The sequence below is a fragment of the Chiloscyllium plagiosum genome, chromosome 8, assembly GCF_004010195.1.
Source record: "Chiloscyllium plagiosum isolate BGI_BamShark_2017 chromosome 8, ASM401019v2, whole genome shotgun sequence".
In the NCBI taxonomy this organism is placed as follows: Eukaryota; Metazoa; Chordata; class Chondrichthyes; order Orectolobiformes; family Hemiscylliidae; genus Chiloscyllium; species Chiloscyllium plagiosum.
This window is the reverse complement of record NC_057717.1, coordinates 96904728-96922841: the sequence shown is the minus strand read 5'-3', so window position 1 is coordinate 96922841 and position 18114 is coordinate 96904728. Positions and strand designations below refer to the sequence as shown.

The window sequence follows — 18114 nt, the reverse complement described above, 5'->3', positions numbered from 1 at the left end:
CTCTCTGTCTCGCTGTCTCTCTCTCTCTCTCTGTCCCTCTCTCTGTCTCTCTCTCTGTGTCTCTCTCGCTGTGTCTCCATCTCTCCCTCTCTCTCTCTCTGTCTCTCTCCCTCTCTCTGTCTCTCTCTGTCTCTCTCCCTCCCTCTCTCTCTCTCTCTCCCTCTCTCTGTCTGTCTGTCTGTCTCTCTCTCTCTCTGTCTCTCTCTCTTTTCCACATTCTTTGTCATTCTCTCTCTGTTCTTCTCTTTCTCTCATCCTGTGAAGAGCAATGTGTGGAAATGAGAGAGAAGAAAGGCAAGGGAATAGCAGTAAATGAATTGTTTCTTTGGAGGGCCAACATGGACATAATGGATCGAATAGCCTTCTGTGATGTAATGTCTCTGTGATTCTATTATTTTCAATGGAGCAACAAAAGAATGAGTTCTGCATTCCCTGTAGGCCAGAGATGTGTATGAAGAGGCGATTCAAACAGTGATGACAGTTCGCGATTTCACCCAGGTCTTTGATAGTTATGCGCAGTTTGAGGAGAGCATGATTGCAGCTAAAATGGAAACGACAGCAGAAATGGGGCAAGCAGAAGAAGGTATAGTTATTTTGCATGTTTTGCTTTCTTTTATTAATTTCCACCGTTGCAGTTATTGTCCCGTGCTGGGCCTGTTAGTGGCGCCGGGCAGTTAATGATCCCTCAATCCAGCCTTTCTTCAGCTGCAATGCCATGGAGTCAATGGCAGCAGGTAAATTGCAGCCACCTCTGGTACTGTCTGTATGGACAAGCCATGGACAAGAAAATTCAGCTGAGGAGAGTCGCATATGAGCAGTTGCAAATATTGCAGATTGTTGAATTTTGTTTTTCACTTTCACTTATTCAGTGAATTATAATACTTTTTTGGCACCAAAGTTAGTCTTTTGGATAAAGCCTTTATGCCACAAAGATTTTTGTGTTTTTTTAATGAAATGAAGGAGAGAATGGTTCTTTTTTCCTGTGATCAGTAATGTACTGGAAATTTTCCACAATAGTTGCTCCAAACTAGATTCTGTATGGAATTCAGAGAAGTAAGTGTCACAAAGATAGATTTGTACCCAATTCCATGGTTGGAACAAGGTGGTCAGTGCCTCATTTCTTTCTAAGATTGATCTGTCGAAAGGGCACTGGCAAATGCCATTGGCTGTATAACTTTACACTTAGGATTTCTCTGGCTGGCAGCTGAGTTATGAGAGTACATTCACAATCCTTGCCCCACTGTAAGTTCAGTTAACACAATCTTCTGTCCTGTGCATCAAAAATTTAAGACACTGAGACCATTCGATCCATTGCATCTGTGCCATCCAAGTGAAAACTTTTTATGAAGCTCTTGGATCACACCCTGTAACCCAAAATTAAGCAACTTGAAATGCAGATTGAAGATCATTCTCAAATGCAATCATCACTTTTGCCTCTACTACCCATTCAAGCAGTGAACTCCAGATACCCACCAATTTCCCTCTCAATTTCTCCTCTACTCCTTCCATCAATTATTTTAAATTTCTGTTCCTGACCATTTAACTTGTGCTTTGAGCAATGTGTCCTCCCCAACCATTCTACCAAGGCTTGTTTCAATTTTGTATACCTCAAATTCATCTCTCTCGCCCTCTTGTTTCAAAGAAAACAGCCCCAGCCAGTCCAAATATTTTCTCTTGGCTAAAGGCTACAACCTCATAAATATTCCAGTGACACCAAGTCCTTCCTGCATTAGAATGATTAGAATTGTACTCCAGTTAGAGCTTACCTGGTGTTTAGATAGTTCTCACATTGTTTTATGAAGTTTAGATAGTAAACTCCATTATGTTTCTTGATGGGGGTTATATCCTGATGCTGACGTGTACGGTGAGGTGATCACTGACGCGGCCAGTGGCAGTAATACACCTGTCCGCTTGTTCTTAACAGATGATATCGATCTGGAGCTTCGATTGGCACGGTTTGAGCAGCTTATAAACAGACGTCCCCTCCTTTTGAACAGTGTCCTGCTTCGGCAGAACCCCCACAATGTACATGAGTGGCATAAGCGGGTCAAACTGTATGAAGGAAAGCCGCGAGAGGTGAGGAACTTCTTCCACAGAATCCTCAGGCTTGCTGCTTGACCCTTTTAGAATAAACCCCACAACATGGTGCAGAAGAGATATGCAAGAAGGTTGCCGGCTTGCAGGGTTTGAGCTATAGGGAGACGTTGAATCGGCTGGGGCTATTTTCCCTGGAGCGTCAGAGGTTGAGGGGTGACCTTAAAGAAGTTTATAAAATCATGAGAAGCATGGATATGGTGAATAGCCAAGGTCTTTTCCCTAGGGTAGGGGAGACCAAAACTAGAGATATAGGTTTAAGGTGAGAGGGTAAAGATTTAAAAGGAACCTAAGGGGTAGTTTTTTCACGCAGAGGGTGGTGTGTGTATGGAATGAGGTTCCAGCGGAAGTGGTGGAGGCTGGTACAATTACAGCATTTAAAAGGCATCTGGATGGGTACATGAATAGGAATGGTTCAGTGGGATATAGGCCAAATGGCGTCAGATGACTTTGGAATATCAGGTCTGCACGATCGAGTTGGACCGAAGAGTCTGTTTCTGTGCTGTACAACTCCATGACTCTTATGTTGCACTGAATAATAAGTGATCTCACGTGAGAAATAGTCCCTTTCAAAAATGCAGGATAGCCTGTGATATGCCTGAATTCTGGTGACGAGTCTATTATTTCCAAGTTGTTGTTCCAAGTTCCATGCTGATTTCAACTTGTGGAAGTAGGTAATGAGGTAAATGACCTACTTTATTAAACTAGTCCAAAAAGATACAGGTCAGCGAAGCATTTCATCTTGCACTCGTCACAACAGGCTCAAGAACGCCAAATTTCAGAGGAAACAATAACTTGTACTGCATGTGAAAAGGTTATTGATCGGTTGGCCAGTCAACATTGACTGGTTGCGATGTTTCCACACAGAAAGTACCAGGAAGCTAAAATTCCCCACAGTTTTTAATTGAAAAGAGTGCTTTGTCTGGACGCGTTTGTTTTACCTGTACGGATCAAAGTGGGTCTCTCTTGTGAGCGATACTCAAAGTTCTATCCTGCCAAGCAGCAATATGTAAACCAATTTATCCACTCTTCCCCATACTCAAACACGTGCCATCTGACTATATTTAACCGTGAAACTTCACACCTGTCTGTCTTTTTCCTGAGACTTGTAACGTGCAGCCACCAAATTTAGTGTCACTTCTGAATTAATCTGGCCGCCTCTACCTAGAGATATCCTCCTGTCTCCTAGATTACTCCATTTAATAGAAAAATATTCTGCATTGCAGATGTCGCTCACACCAAGTATCATTAAACAGTAGTAATTATTTCCAGTTCAAGGGTTGGGTGGTTCAGCTGATTTGTAAAAGTAAGAGAAAGAAAATTTAAGAATTTAATCCCAGGTACTGAGTTGTTAATAATGGGTATACTGTGTCGCCTGTGATGGATACTATAATTACACTGTCCTTTGAGTTAGGAATGTTTTTATACTTCAAGGTTTACTTTAGAAAGGAACTATTACAGTAATTTGTAAACACTTACAGCTCACATTTATACAGAGGGCACGTGGCTAGTTCTAAGTCGCCCTGTAATCTTCCTGACAATGCCTTTTTTCCAAGGTGTCAGTCGTAACGAGCTTGAATGCATATTGGAAAAGTCAAATGTTCATGTGGAAAGTAGACGTTTGGTAACTTGGTGGTCTGCTCAAAGTGTCTGTCATTGTCATTTATTGGCAGTTGCTGTGCGTGAGCTGGCGTGACAGAGACAAGAATAGCAGACCATTTTGTCCCCTTGACCCTGCTCCACCACTTCATGAGCGCATGGCTTTTTCTTGAAGCTTTCTTCAATGGTGCGGTATCTCCTCTTCTCCTCACTCTGATACCGGAGCACCATGTCAGTTGTGGCACAGTTTAGATTAGAGTGGTGCTGGAAAAGCATAGCGGGTCAGGCAGTATCCGAGGAGCAGGAAAGTCGACTTTTCGGGCAAAAGCCCTTCATCAGGAATGGAAGCAGGGAGCCTCCAAGGTATAGAGATAAATGGGGGAGCGGTGAGGCTGGGGAGAAGGTCGCAAAGAGTACAATAGGTGAATGGGGGTGGGGATGGCGGTGATAGGTCAGAGACGAGGGTGGAGTGGATAGGTGGGAAGGGAGATTGGCAAGTAGGACAGGTCATGACAGTGCTGTGCTGGAAGGATGGAAGGGGTGAGGTGGGGGGAGGGGAAATGAGGAAACTGGTGAAGTCCACAATGATGCCCTGGGGTTGAAGTGTTCCGAGGCGGAAGATGAGGCGTTCTTCCTCCAGGTGTCGGGTGGTGAGGGAGCGACGGTGGAGAGGCCCAGGATCTGCATGTCCTCAGCAGAGTGGGAGGGGGAGTTGAAATGTTGGGCCACAGGGCAGTGGGGTTGATTGGTGCGGGTGTCCCGGAGATGTTCCTTGAAGCACTCTGTGAGGAGGTGTCCAGTCTCCCCAATGTAGAGGAGACCGCATCGGGAGCAACAGATACAATAAATGACATTGGTGGATGTGCACTCACTTTTGCTTAGTTATGGCACAGTACTTTGTAATTCCACACACACTCTTGCTACATCTAATCAGATGATTTCATTTTGCTTTTAAAAGGTAGGAATTGAAACCTTTGATCTACTTGTTTATCGCTGTTCTGCATTACAGATCATAAACACGTACACAGAAGCGGTCCAGACCGTTGACCCGTTAAAAGCCACCGGAAAGCCACATTCGCTCTGGGTTTCGTTTGCAAAGTTTTATGAAGAAAATAGTCAAATTCGGGATGTAAGTTGTGTCTTTGTTGTATCTTAAAGCTTCAGGGGATGGTGCAATAGTTTGGTTATTGCTAGACAGATGGGCAAAATTCTGGCTGCAGGAACCCTTTGTGCTCTTCATCCAGTTCCTGATGAGGCTGGACCTCCACGAAATGGTAGTGATTAGATAGTAACTGGCAGCCTTACCAGAGGGAAATGGAATTATTTTGCAGATTCACACAGTAGCTTTTTTCTGAGATCTGGAACTGAGACACCTTATTGAGACAGCATAGAGAGAGCCTGGAAGTGCTTGATTTATGACCTTATGTGCTTGAAATGGAAAGACTTCCATGGCAACATTTAAAACCCATATGATGAGCTTCTGTGAAGTCGCCAGTGTTAGACTGCAGTGGACAAAATCTGAAGTCACATTTACAGTCCAACAGCTTTATTTGAAATCGCAAGTTTTTGGAGTGCTGCTCCTTCGTCAGATCACGTTGGACTATAGAATCATAGAGATGTACATCTTGCTAACCAGTCTCCCATGGGGAACCTTGTCGAACGCCTTACTGAAGTCCATATAGATCACGTCCACCGCTCTGATATCGTCAATCTTCTTTGTTACTTCTTCAAAAATTTCAATCAAGTTTGAGGGGCAAGATTTCTGACGCACAAAGCCATGTTGACTAAGCCTAATCAGTCCTTGCCTTTCCAAATATATGTACATCCTGTTCCTCAGGACTCCCTCCAACAACTTGACCACCCCCGATGTCAGGTCTATAGTTCCCTGGCTTGTCCTTACCACCTCTCTTAAATAGTGGCACCACATTACTGTAACCTGGTGTTGTATGATTCTGACAGTGAGATGGATGGAGGGAATTTAGCAAATTCACATATTTTCACCATGTAACAAATGGTGCAATCCATTTTAAGTTCTGATGAAGTGTGGAACTGGAGCTTATCTTTCAGCAATTCTTTAAGAAGTTATTTGCGGTAATGCACATTCCCAGCATACACCTCCAAACTCAGCCACCTCAGCTGCAGAAATATAAAGAGAATGCTGGACAAATTCAGCAGGTTTGGCAGCACCTGTGGGCAAAGAAGCAAAGTTAACTTTTTGAGTCCAGTATGACCTCTTTAGAACTGAAAGTAGCTGGAAAATAGTTTTTGTGCTGTTGTCAGAAGGTGTGAGGCAGTGGAAAAGAGGAGCAAGTGGAGCAGATAATTATCAATCTCAGAGCAAAAGACAAAGGGAGTGAGAATGGTTAAAAGAGAGTGAAATTGTTGCAAATGTTAGGTATTGAAAGGAGAGAATGGGTCCAACGAAAACAGGAATTGCTGGAAAAGCTCAGCAGGTCTGGCAGCATCTGTGGAGAGAACTTAGAGTGACCCTTCCATTCTACTGAGAGAAAAGCCAACAAAGCACAAACAAGACATGGCTAGGGGTGCTGTTTTTAAACAGAATGGCAGACAGAAGTCATGCTCTGAAATTGTTAAATTCCACATTGAGCCCTAGAGGCTATAAGATGCCTCAGCAGAGAATGAGGTGTTATTCCTCCAGCTTGCGTTGAGCTTTGTTGGAACACTGTAGCAATCACAGGGTGGCAATGTCAGTACCGGAGTGAGGTGATTAAAATGGCAAGCAGCTGGAAGGTCGAACCTTGTGAGAGTTTTATTTTGCTGGGTACTGCAGCTCTTAAATATAGTGAGCCTTGCCAGTGATGTGCAGTCAACATCAGCCTGACATTCGAACATCGCTGCTGTGGCCTGACTCCCTTGAAAAGGGCAGTAAACGTTCCTGAGTTGCATCTGCTTCTGTTTCAGGCTCGAACCATATTTGAAAAAGCCACAAAAGTAAACTTCAAGCACGTTGATGACCTTGCCAGCGTTTGGTGTGAATATGGGGAGATGGAACTGCGGCATGAAAACTATGATGAGGCTCTTCAATTGCTGAGGGTAGGTCTTTGAGTGTCCTGTTTGTCATTTTCACAAAATGGCAAATGTGGAAACTGCCGTCCTTCCACGCTCTGGTCTACGTGTGATTCCACACCCACAGCAACGTGATTGACTCTTAATACCCCTCAGGGCAATTACGGACGGGCAATAAATGCTGGCCTAGTCAGTGACTCCCGTGAAGGAATTTTTAAGAAATTCAAGTACAGTTTTAAATTCAAATAATGTGTCTTGATTATTTTATATTACAGGAATGGCAGCATTCTCTCAGGTCGGTTCACTGCATGTCCTAAATCTAAAATGACGGGTGGGTAAAGGGATTGTGGCTCACTTTAGAGGAAGTCAGTGGTGTAGTGTCAGTGTCACTGGTCTAGTAATCCTAGTTAATGTTCTACAGGCAGGGATTCAAATCCCACCATCAGCCATGATAAAATGGTTGTTAGACTCGATGGGTTGAATGATCTCGTTCTGCTCCTGTACCTTTATGGGCTTATGGTCGCCATGGCAACTGGCTGTAATTAAAATTAAATTAATACATTCAATAAGTTAACAAGAAAGAAAACCTGGAATACAAACTAGCCATGAGTAATGGTGACCAGTAAACTATAATAATTTTCTTTTAAAATTCCATTGGTTTTGTCCTTTAGGGAAGGAAGTCAGTCCTCCGTACCTCGTCTGGCCTACACATGACTCCAGACCCACAGCAACACGGTTGACTCTTAACTGTTTCTGAAACAGTCCTAGCAAGCCACTTGGTTCAAGGCCAATCAGGAATGGGCAATAAATGCTGGCTAGTGACCATAAGATGGAGGAGCAGAAACAGACTATTCAGCCCTTTGAGTCTGTTCTGTTAGTCAGTGAAAGCATGGCTGATTGGATAATCCTCACCTTCACTTTCCTGCCTTTTCCCCATAACCATTGATTCCTGTATAGAGTAAAACTCTGCTTATCTTGGCCTTAAATATTCTAACAACCCAATCTCAACACCCACATCCCACAAAGCAATTAAAAAGCATGCTTTGTCTTTGCCAGTTAATTGCAAATCTTAGTCATCTGGACACATGCAAACACAGAAATGGATTTATAAATCAAGCAGTTTTTTTTTGAGGATGTCCCTTTAAAGAATTACATCAACGGTGGAAAGATGTGGGATTCTTTATAAAGTCGCCATAATCCTCCCAGTCCATCGGGTTGCTCCTTCATTTATAGAGAGAGAGAGAGAGCCAGCTAATGGTAGTTTAACCTTAGAGTCACCATGCCTTTGGCAAGGGGAGAGATTGAGAAGGAGAGTCATAGAGATATACAGCACGGAAACAGACCCTTCAGTCCAACTCGTCCATGCTGACCAGATATCCCAACCCAATCTAATCCCATTTGCCAGCACTTGGCCCATATCCCTTCAAACCCTTCCTATTCATATACCCATCCAGATGCCTTCTAAATGTTGCAATTGTACCAGCCTCCACCACTTCCTCTGGCAGCTCATTCCATCCACGCACCACCCGCTCTGTAAAAAGGTTGCCCCTTGGATCCCTTTTATATCTTTCCCCTCTAACCCTAAACCTATGCCCTCGGGTTCTGGACTCCCCCACCCCAGGGAAAAGACCTTGACTATTTATCCTATCCGTGTCCCTCATGATTTTGTAAAGCTCTATAAAGCTCAACCTCTGATACGTCAGGGAAAACACCCTTTGTGATATCCTCAGCAGGTATGGGAATTGAGCCCACACTGGCACGATTCTACATCACAAACCACCCAAAACTAAGCTAATCGACCCCCTGATTCTGTGCAGTCTTATCTCTGACCCAGCCATCTGTTTTTTGTGGCTGATGTGTTTGGAGAATGGGTCATTTTATTTTTTTTTGGTGGGATGTGGACCAGCATTTGCTACCTCTTATTGAGCTGAGCTGTCAATTCCAGATTGTATGAACTGAACTTAAATTGTCCACTTGTAACTACATTTGCAGTCGTAACTGAGGTGCACCTCTAGATTACAAGTCAGTGACGTTTCTCCCTCTCCTGTGGAATTGTGATGATGTCTGATTTATACTTGAGAGATTTTCTGTCCAATGAACAATTTATGGTTTAAAACCAGACAGGACCAGCGTTTGAATTTCTGAATGATGGCTGTTTTAATCCCACTCTTCCACTCCATCCTTTCCTTGCTCGGTCTTTGGTGGATGGTACTGCAGTTTACACAGTTTCATCAGCAGATGGCAATATCAAACTAACTCAGCATGCTGCTGCCTCTGAAGAAATGGCCTTCTTGACTCCATGACCGAGTTTCCTGCTAATTGTTCATGATTGTTTCTAAACTGTTGGAGGTTTTTTTTAACCTTTGGCAAGTCAAGTCATCAAGCCTCCAGTAAAGTGAAGCAAAGTCTGTCCTTTAGTCAAAGTGCAAGTTGTTTTCATTTTAAGAACAGATGATGTGTAATGAAAGTATAGGTCAGTGCAAGTGGTTGGTTAAAGATGCCCAGACTGGCTTTAGTCTGGGTCATTCTTTGGGAATCAGGGCTGTATTTATTTGAGGTGGTTTAGTGCACCTTTTGTTTGTTCATATATACAATATAGTTTTCTGCGTGTTTGTCCCTGCCTGTGTACCTTCTCCTAGCTACCTGTGTGCCTGTTCATCCCTGTTTGTGAAAAACTCCATGTCTGTGTGTCTCACCCTGTCTGCCTGAAGGAGCAGAGGCAAACTTAAAATGTCTATTTTGTATTTCTTGCCTCCGCAGCGAGCTACTGCAGTACCTGCAAAGAAAGCTGAGTACTTTGATTCAACAGAGCCCGTCCAGAGCAGAGTGTACAAGTCACTGAAGGTCTGGTCCATGTTAGCAGATCTGGAGGAGAGTCTCGGCACTTTTAAGGTGATTTAAGTCTTGGCCCCCTTTGTTTTCTGATTTCACATGTCATAAAGCTGTTTAAATTTAACTTAATTGGGCCATATCTTATTTTCGTTTTAACCTGTGATGTTGGTGGAAAGTTGTAGGGTCTTGTCTGCTGCGAGCTGTATGGAGCTTGCTGGCAATCTAGTGTGGCCCCGCACCACATTTCCATTGTTATTATGGGCACTCGTGTACAGGAAAAGTTTAGTCGTCGGTAACAGCACACATGCCAAGCTGTTGAAAACTGGCATGCTCCTGTCACAGGCTCCCCTAGAGTGTGAGACAGTCTCATTTTACTGTGTAAACACGAGTGATCCTCCTGTGATGGAAACTGCATCATAGGTTAAATATTAAAATATCCAAAAGTGGGGCATGAGTGCAGAAAACCTCATGAAGCAAAACAAATGCATTTGAAGCAAAGATGGCCAGGTGCAGAACAGGTTCCCCTTTAAAATTGTGTGTGGTAAGTGAAAAAAAAAACGTGGTGGGAGCCTTCTTAGAATCATGGCGTGGTTAGAGCATGGAAAATGGTCATTTGGCGCATCCTGTTTGTGCCTATTATCTGGAAGAGTAACTCATCTATTCCCTCTCCCCTGCCTTTTCCCAGTGGTCCTACAATTTCTTCCCCTTCGGGCAAGTATCCAATTTTCTTTTGAAAGCCTCCATTGAATCTGTCTCCGCTACGTTCCCAGGCAGTGCATTCCAGGTCCTAACCACTGACTCCATAAAGGAAATGTTGTTTTGCTCAACATGGATTAACAAAATCGTGTTTATTTTGTTTCTTCGTTACTGCTTAATGAATCTTATTGTTTATAAAATATTTCTGTTTTCAAACTAGTCCACAAAAGCGGTTTACGATCGGATTATAGATCTCCGAATTGCCACGCCTCAAATTATCATCAATTACGCAATGTTTCTGGAGGAACACAACTACTTTGAAGAAAGTTTCAAGGTGCGTCACTGCTTTTCTTTCTGTTTGGCGGTTCTGGGCAATAGATTTTGTCTTTGTAGTCACGTTTGCTCTCTCAATTTTTTTTTTAAGATTAGGAATAGAAGGGTTGTATCTTTGAAACACTTGTTAGATTCCAAGCCAGAATGGGAGAACATCCAGGCATCTGTTGGAAGGATGTTGGCTTCACCCCTGTTGGCTTCAATTCTGAGACCCATGAAACCCAGGTCCTTGGCATGGTGATCAGCGTGGGATATGTGGTTGCGATGTGTGGGATATGTGACTGGCTTGGTACTTCTCACCTGTCAGAAGCCTGACAATGGAACAGACTCATGACATTATAGACCTTGCAACCCAAAAGTGTGTTTTCAAGAAAGATGACTTCAAGAGAACGTCAAAAGCGAAAAATACCATGGCTCAATTACAGCTGCATTCATGGTGTCAGATTATAGTTACAATTCTGTAGAACCTCACTGCTTCTAACTGGTTAGATTTAATGCCTCTGCTAAACAGCACCACTTTTCCACATTGCCTTGTACTAGTTGAACTTTTGAAGAATGAGGCATGGTCTTATTGTCAAATAAGGTGTTTAGGCACTGGATGGGTTGGATACCCAGAAGTTCTTGCCTCTTGTGTGGGAGCCCAAAAACCAGAGGCATAGTTTAAGAATAAAATGTCTCCCTTTTAAGATCACATGGCACCAAGTTATAGTCCAACAGGCTTATTTGGAAGTACTAGCTTTCAGAGGCTGCCCCTATATCAGGTAACTGTGGAGCAGGATCTCAAGACACAGAATTTATAGCAGAGGATCTGTGTCACGAAACTGAAACGGTGCATTGAACCAACCTTGACTGCTGTTAAGTCTTCCATCTTTTTGGAATGGGTTGCAGATTTCTTTTGCTATAAATTCTGTGTTTTCTGATCCTGCTCCACAGCCACCTGATAAAGGAGCAGTGCTCCGAAAGCTAGTGTTTCTGAACAAACCTGTTGGACTATAACCTGGCGTTGTATGATTTTTAACTTTGTCCACCCCAGTCCAGCACTGGCACCTCCACATCATTCCTTTTAAGACGCACACATGGAGAGTTTTTTTTTCTGAGGGCCATTAGAGTGTGGAATTCTTTTCCTCAGAAGATAGTAAATGTTGGGTCATTGAATTAGATACTTGATTGACTTGGGAGTTGAGGCTGGTGATGTGGGAAAGTGGAGCTGAGACAGTAACTGCATCAAACATTGACTGTACTGAAAGCACTAAAAGCTCAAAGCACTGAATGGCTTACTCTGAAGTTCTGTGTTCTGATATGAGCCAGTGCCTTCTATGAGGGTTGCCAGTGCTCAGACTGGGGATTGGGTATGAGGTGTTATCATTGCAGCTTTGGAATAAAAACTATCCAGCTTATGAATGAAATTGAGATGCCAAAGAATTTAAAATCACAAATCCAAATTCATTCCAGATTTAATTCAGCATTTTACATACTTTGTGAAGTTTGTATAAGTGAAAGAACTAATTATCAGGCACCCAAACTGCAATTTAAATGTCAGTACACATGATCCAGAAAATGACAAAAGTAAATTAACCCTGCATGCCTCCAATATTAAAAACCACATCTCCTTCCCTTGTGTAGAGTTTATTGCCGTATCCTAGCAACAATTTTCAGTTGAGAGCAATACCAGCTTAATGATGCTTCGTTTGTCATTATCTTCACTGTCATGCTTGATGTATCCTCCAAAATTGTGCTTTTTGCTCGTTGGAGTATTGCATTTTTGATGGGCAAATAAAGATAATTAGAGGCACACAATTAAATATGTTCTGATTGCTCTCCCCCTACGCTGATGATGCGATGTGCCATTGAACTGTTCAATATTAAACTCAATCACAGAGAACAGGAAGGCCATGTTTTCAATAAATGCTGCCATCAGTGTAAGTTTATGAAGTGATTCTACAATTGACACTGTCTCTGCTGCAACATTGTGCCACTCCCGCAGTATGTACAGAGCTGGGAGTGTCAATTTAGAAGTTATCCTTGATTGGCTCAATCCCACGCTAGCCAATGACCAGCTATTCATTGACCCACGACTGATGGGAATTTAATTTGTTTTAATTCATTCATGGCTGGGCCAGCCTTTATTGTCCATCTTAATCACGCTTGAGAAGTTAATGGTGAACTATCTTCATGAACTGCTGCACTCCATGTGGTGTAGGGGCATCCACAATGCTGTTGGGATTAATGGGTGATCTTCAGGTTGGGCATACATAACTGATGGAGTGTCACAAGATCAGTCCTCGACCGCAATTACTTACTATCTATATTAAGTCAAAAGATATGCAGGTTGGGTGGATTGGTCATGGGAAATGCAGGGTTATGGGGATAGGAAAAGGGAGGTGAATCTGGCTGGGATGTTCTTCAGAGTCAGCTATATGGACTCATTGGGCCAAATGGCCTGTTTGCATGATTCAGAGATTCTATGAAAGACTTTGGTGAGGGGGCAGAGTATCCCATTTTGCTGACAATACAAAAATAGCTGGGAAAGCATGTGATGATGAGGTCATAAGGAATCTTTATGAGGCTAATAAACAGGTTCAGTGAGTGGGCAAAAAACCCAGCAGTTGGAATTTAATGAAAGAAAGTGTGGGATCATGCACTTTGATCAGAAGGATCAAAAGACAAACTATTATTTAAATGGAGGGAGAATCCCAAAAGGTACAGCACAGTGGTATCCAGGTGTTCTTTTGCATGAAGTACAAAATGTTAATATGTCGGTGCAGCAAGTAATTAAGACATCAAATGGAATTTTGGCTTTTATTGCTGGAGGGTTGGAGTTTAAAAATAGGGAAATCTTGGCGCAACTATACAGAGCATTGGTGAGGCTGCACTTAGAGTACTGCATTCAGTGTGGCTTCCTGCATTTGAGAGGACATACTAGAGACAGTTCACTAGGTTGATTCGTGGGTAACTTATCAAGACCCATCTAAACAGGCCAGCTCTTTTTTTTTATTCATCAGAGTTTAGGAGAGTGAGTAGTGATCAAATTGCAATGTACAAGATTCTGAAGGGACATAACAGAGTAGTTATTGAAAAGATGTTTCCACTGGTGGAGCATTTTTAAACTAGCAGACATAGTTACAGAATAAAGGAGTGCTTTAAAGCAACTGCAAGAACCGCAAATGCTGGCAATCTCAAACAAAAACAGAAATTGTGAGAAAATCTCAGCAAGTCTGGCAGTATTTGTAAGAGAAATCGGTTAACGTTTCGGGTCCTTCTTCAAAATCAGTTGGGAACAGTCCAGCTGAGGTGCAAAGGAATTTCTCCTCTGAGGATGGTGATTGTGTGGAATTCTCCAGAGAGTTGGGGAGGGCTAGGTCACTAAAGCTGGTTAACGAGGAGGTAGGTAGATTTCATTTTTAAATATCAGGGAATTGAGGGCTGTGAGGACCTAGTAGGAAAGAGAAGTTGTGGATTGGGGAAGATCACCTGAGACATCACCTTTCCATCCTGAAATTATTCCCAGCTGGAGGGATAAGGGAGCAGTTACATGGGAACACCACCACCTACAAGTTGCCCTCCAAGCCATTGAGCATCCTGATGGATGCCTTTCTTTTAACGTCCTGAATTTGTTTGCATTGTTGGTCAAGCGAGACCAAATGGACTACAGGAGTTCAAGAAGGTGGCTAATCTTCAGCTTCTCAAGGGCAGCCAGGTATGCACAATAAATGCTGGCCCAGCCAGCAATATCTGCATCTTATTAGTGATGGACGAGTTTTACGTTTATTTGTCCATGGGCTGAGGTCGTTGTTGGATGGTCCATCTGAAGTCGCCCAGGAGAAAGCGCTTTTGAGTTATTGCCTTGGAACATTGCAATCTAAATGGTGTAGCTGCACCAATGGCATTGCTCGCAGTTGAAGCTGAGACTTGTCTCCTGAATGCTATTCAATGAAGCACGTATGAATGGGCTGTTGGGAACAGGGTTAGGGGCAGATGTCTGCTAGCACTCAGTCTTATCTGGAATAGATGGCCTCTCGGACAAGACATTGATTTGTTTTTAACCCTGCAATCAAGTCCAGTAAGGATCCAGCATTTTTGAGAGGGAGCTAACGGTCAGAAAATTGAGCTGCAGAATTAAATGTATGTACAAATCTTATAGAAAAATTGCTCCTCGCAATTTGCCACAGATCTCAATCCTTACTGTTTGTTATTTGGGATCCTGTTAGTACTTCCTTTGGTTGGTAGGGCCACAAATTGGGACGACTGAATATGGGGGAGGGTTCTAAGCAAGTTCCTGTTATCCAAATAATCATTTGGCTTGTCAAACAACGATCAGATTTTTGTTTTAGGATTAAGAATTAGGGTTGGAATACCCCGGATGCATTTTCTGGGTAGCCATGTCCTGTCAGTGACCCAGCTGATTGTACCATTCTTTGTGTTTCTAAAAGCATGAAAAGAGCAAGAGTCAGCCATTCGGTCCCTCGAGTGTATTCTGCCAGTAAACGAGGTCAGGTCGATCTGGTGTAGCCATAACTCCACCTTGCTGTCTGCTCCCCTCATATCTCTCGTCCATCAAAATCTGTCTAACTCAGACTTGAATATATCCAATGATTCAGCCTGATTCCTAACATTTATGATCCTCCAAGAGGATTAAATTCCTCCTCCTCTGCATCTTTTCCTTCTTACCTTGAAGCTAAAGTACTTGTATTTATTAGAAACTGAGTTCTGAGGAAGGGTCACTCAACCCAGAACATTAACTCTGATTTCTCTCCACAAATGCCACCAGACCCGCTGAGCTTTTCCAGCAGTTTCTGTTTTGGTACTTAACACGTGTTTAATTTTACTTACAAGGCATTTCAACTGGAAAAGCTACCTGTTTCGGCATTGTTCACATTTATCACGATGCACAAGAGTAACCTATTTGCTTATTACTTCCTGGCCCTGTGTGCCTCCAGTTTTGCATTGTGTTGCAACAAAACTATAACTAATGCTGTATGCAAAAATGCATGAGGGTGAACAATGAGGCAATTCATTGTGGCTCCGTGTTTGTAACTAATGATCCCTGGCAAAACTAAAAATTAATCTCCATGTAGGTGCTATCTGCTCTCGCTACTCTTCCAATTTGTGAATCATGTCATTGTTATGCAGCTGTAATAAAAGTTTAATGGATTCTTTAGCACCATGTCCTGTACTTGTGTTGCAGGAACTAACATCAGTATCACAGTGTGATAGTAAGATGTCCCACCATTGCTAGCGTGACAATGTGATGTGATAGCCGAGGTCTGTGCGTGCTGCTAGTCCTACCACTGCTAGCCCGTTGATAAAAGCTTTTGGGATTTCAAGCTGAATCTGCCCATTGGCATCGCAGTGTGATTGCTCTGCTGCACTAGATCGATGACATGTTCCACATAACATGACTGTCTCTTGTGGATTCCACCAGGAGTGCCATTTGTTGGGGTATATTTCAAGCTGCATGGTGGTAACTTTTGGCATGAGCTCCTGTACCAATGTTGGCTTTTAGGGTGTGTCAGCCTGCCTTTTGCGGATGTAAAATGGTCATAAAAGCTGCGATTGTGTTCTCCCATCAATACGTTGCATAAGGTTGACAATAGGAAATGCTTGGTCACCTTGCACAAGTTGCATTTGGTCACTCTAGTCTTGTTCCAGGTCCTGCTTGATTTCTGAAACCAGATTTTCTGTTGTGCATGTGTGTTCAAATTCCTTTAGTCCCCCATGCGCTGTATATGTGCAGAAAAGCTGAGCAGCTTTTGAACAAGTGCGATCTGTGATAGATCTTGCTTGTTCACTGCACTTTTTGCTGACAGTAGCAATAATGTTGTCTGCACCTAAGCATATAAATACTGATGGCCTTCATTGCTGGTGTCCATGTCGCAGCAAGCTGTCAAAAGTATGACCCTTTCTGTTACCTCAAGTTCTTCCTGAAGACTTTGGAGTAAATGCACTTAACCAATTCAAACCAAAATATGTTGGAAATTTGGAACTTATTTTCCTCCGCCTAACCAAAATAAAGTTTAGCTCACTTGAAAATTTAAAAACTGGACATTTTGTTACTTAGGCAAAGTAAGATTTGTAGAGTCATGGCAAGAAAGTGGGAGTTAATATGCAGTTCAACCATGATGTAATTGAGTGGCAGAACAGGCCAAAATTGCTACTTCTGTCCCTATGTTTGAACTTGTTTTTATTGACAATTCATTACATAACATTTTGAGGAATCTAGACCCATTGGTGAGGTACTGGAAGCCTGCAGGGTGACTTTGTGGTCTTTATTTAAGAAAGGTTTTAAGGGGAAGTCTGGGAACTACCGAACTGAAAACCTGACATCGGTGGTGGGTAAGTTGTTGGTGTTTCTGAACAATCAAATGTACATTCATTTGGAGAGGCAAGGACTGATTCAGGATAGTCAACATGGTTTTGTGTGAGGAAAATAGTATCTCACAGACATGATTGGAGTTTTTGAGGAAATAATAAAAAAGAATTGAGGGCAGAGCAGTGGTCGTTATTCACATGGACTTCAGTAAAGCCTTTGAGGTTTTGCATGGTAGACTATTTTGAAAGTTAGAATACAGAATTCAGGGTGAGATTACAAATTGGATACAAAATTGGCTTGGCAGTTGGAGACAGAGGGTGGTGGTGGAGGGTTCTTTTTCAGACTGGAGGCCTGTGACCAGTGGTATTTCACTTTTGTTTGTCATTTATATAAGCAATTTGGATGAACATATAGGAGGCGTGGTTAGTAAGTTTGTGGATGACCCCAAAATGGGTGGTTATAGTAGATAGTGAAGAAGGTTATCTAAGATAACAAAGCAGTCTTGTTCAGTTGGCTCAGTGGGCTGGGGAGTGGCAGGTGGAGTTTAATTTGGATAAATGCAAGGGTACTGCATTTTAGTAAAACAAACAAGGCAAGACTTATACAGTTAATGGATAGGTGTAGAACAGAGACCTAGGGCTTCAGGTACTTAATTCTTTGAAATTTGCGTCACAGACAGAGTGGTTAAGAAAGTGTTTCACACACTTGCCTTCATTGCTCAGACTCTTGAGTACAGGAGTTGGGATGTCATGTTCAGGACAAGCAGAACATTAGCTGAGGCCTCTTCTGGAGTAATTGTGCAGTTCTGGCCTCTCTGTTACTGGAAGGATATTATTAAATTAGAGCGGATTCAGAAAAGATTTGCCAGGGTGTTGCTGGGGTTGGAGGGTTTGAGTTTTAAAAATGGCTGGATAGGCTGGGACTTTTTTCACTAGAGCATAGGAGCTTGAGAGATGACTTTACAGAGGTTTATAAACTCATGAGGGTATGGATAAGGTGAAATGACAAGAGTCTTTTCCCTTGTTGTGGGGGAGTTCAAAACTAGGGGGCATATTTTTAAGGTGAAAGGAGAAAGTTTTAAAAAGGACATGCAGGACAACTTTTCTTACATAATGATTCGTGTGTGAATGAACTGCCAGACGAAGTGGTGGATGTAGGTACAGTTACAGCATTTAACAGACATTTGGATATGTACATGAGTAGGAGAGGTTGAAGAGATCTGG

The 18114-nt window shown here is 42.7% G+C and overlaps 1 protein-coding gene across 1 annotated transcript in view; it reads left to right on the top strand.

Moving 5' to 3' along the window:
• Nucleotides 1-18114, top strand: part of xab2 (XPA binding protein 2) — a 47289-nt gene that overhangs the window by 11768 nt on the left and 17407 nt on the right. Inside the window, exons 7-12 of the mRNA XM_043694846.1 lie at nucleotides 439-583; nucleotides 1925-2076; nucleotides 4703-4822; nucleotides 6616-6747; nucleotides 9481-9612; nucleotides 10469-10582. Coding sequence (XP_043550781.1) covers nucleotides 439-583; nucleotides 1925-2076; nucleotides 4703-4822; nucleotides 6616-6747; nucleotides 9481-9612; nucleotides 10469-10582 — 795 coding nt within the window. The remainder of the gene's footprint in view (nucleotides 1-438; nucleotides 584-1924; nucleotides 2077-4702; nucleotides 4823-6615; nucleotides 6748-9480; nucleotides 9613-10468; nucleotides 10583-18114) is intronic.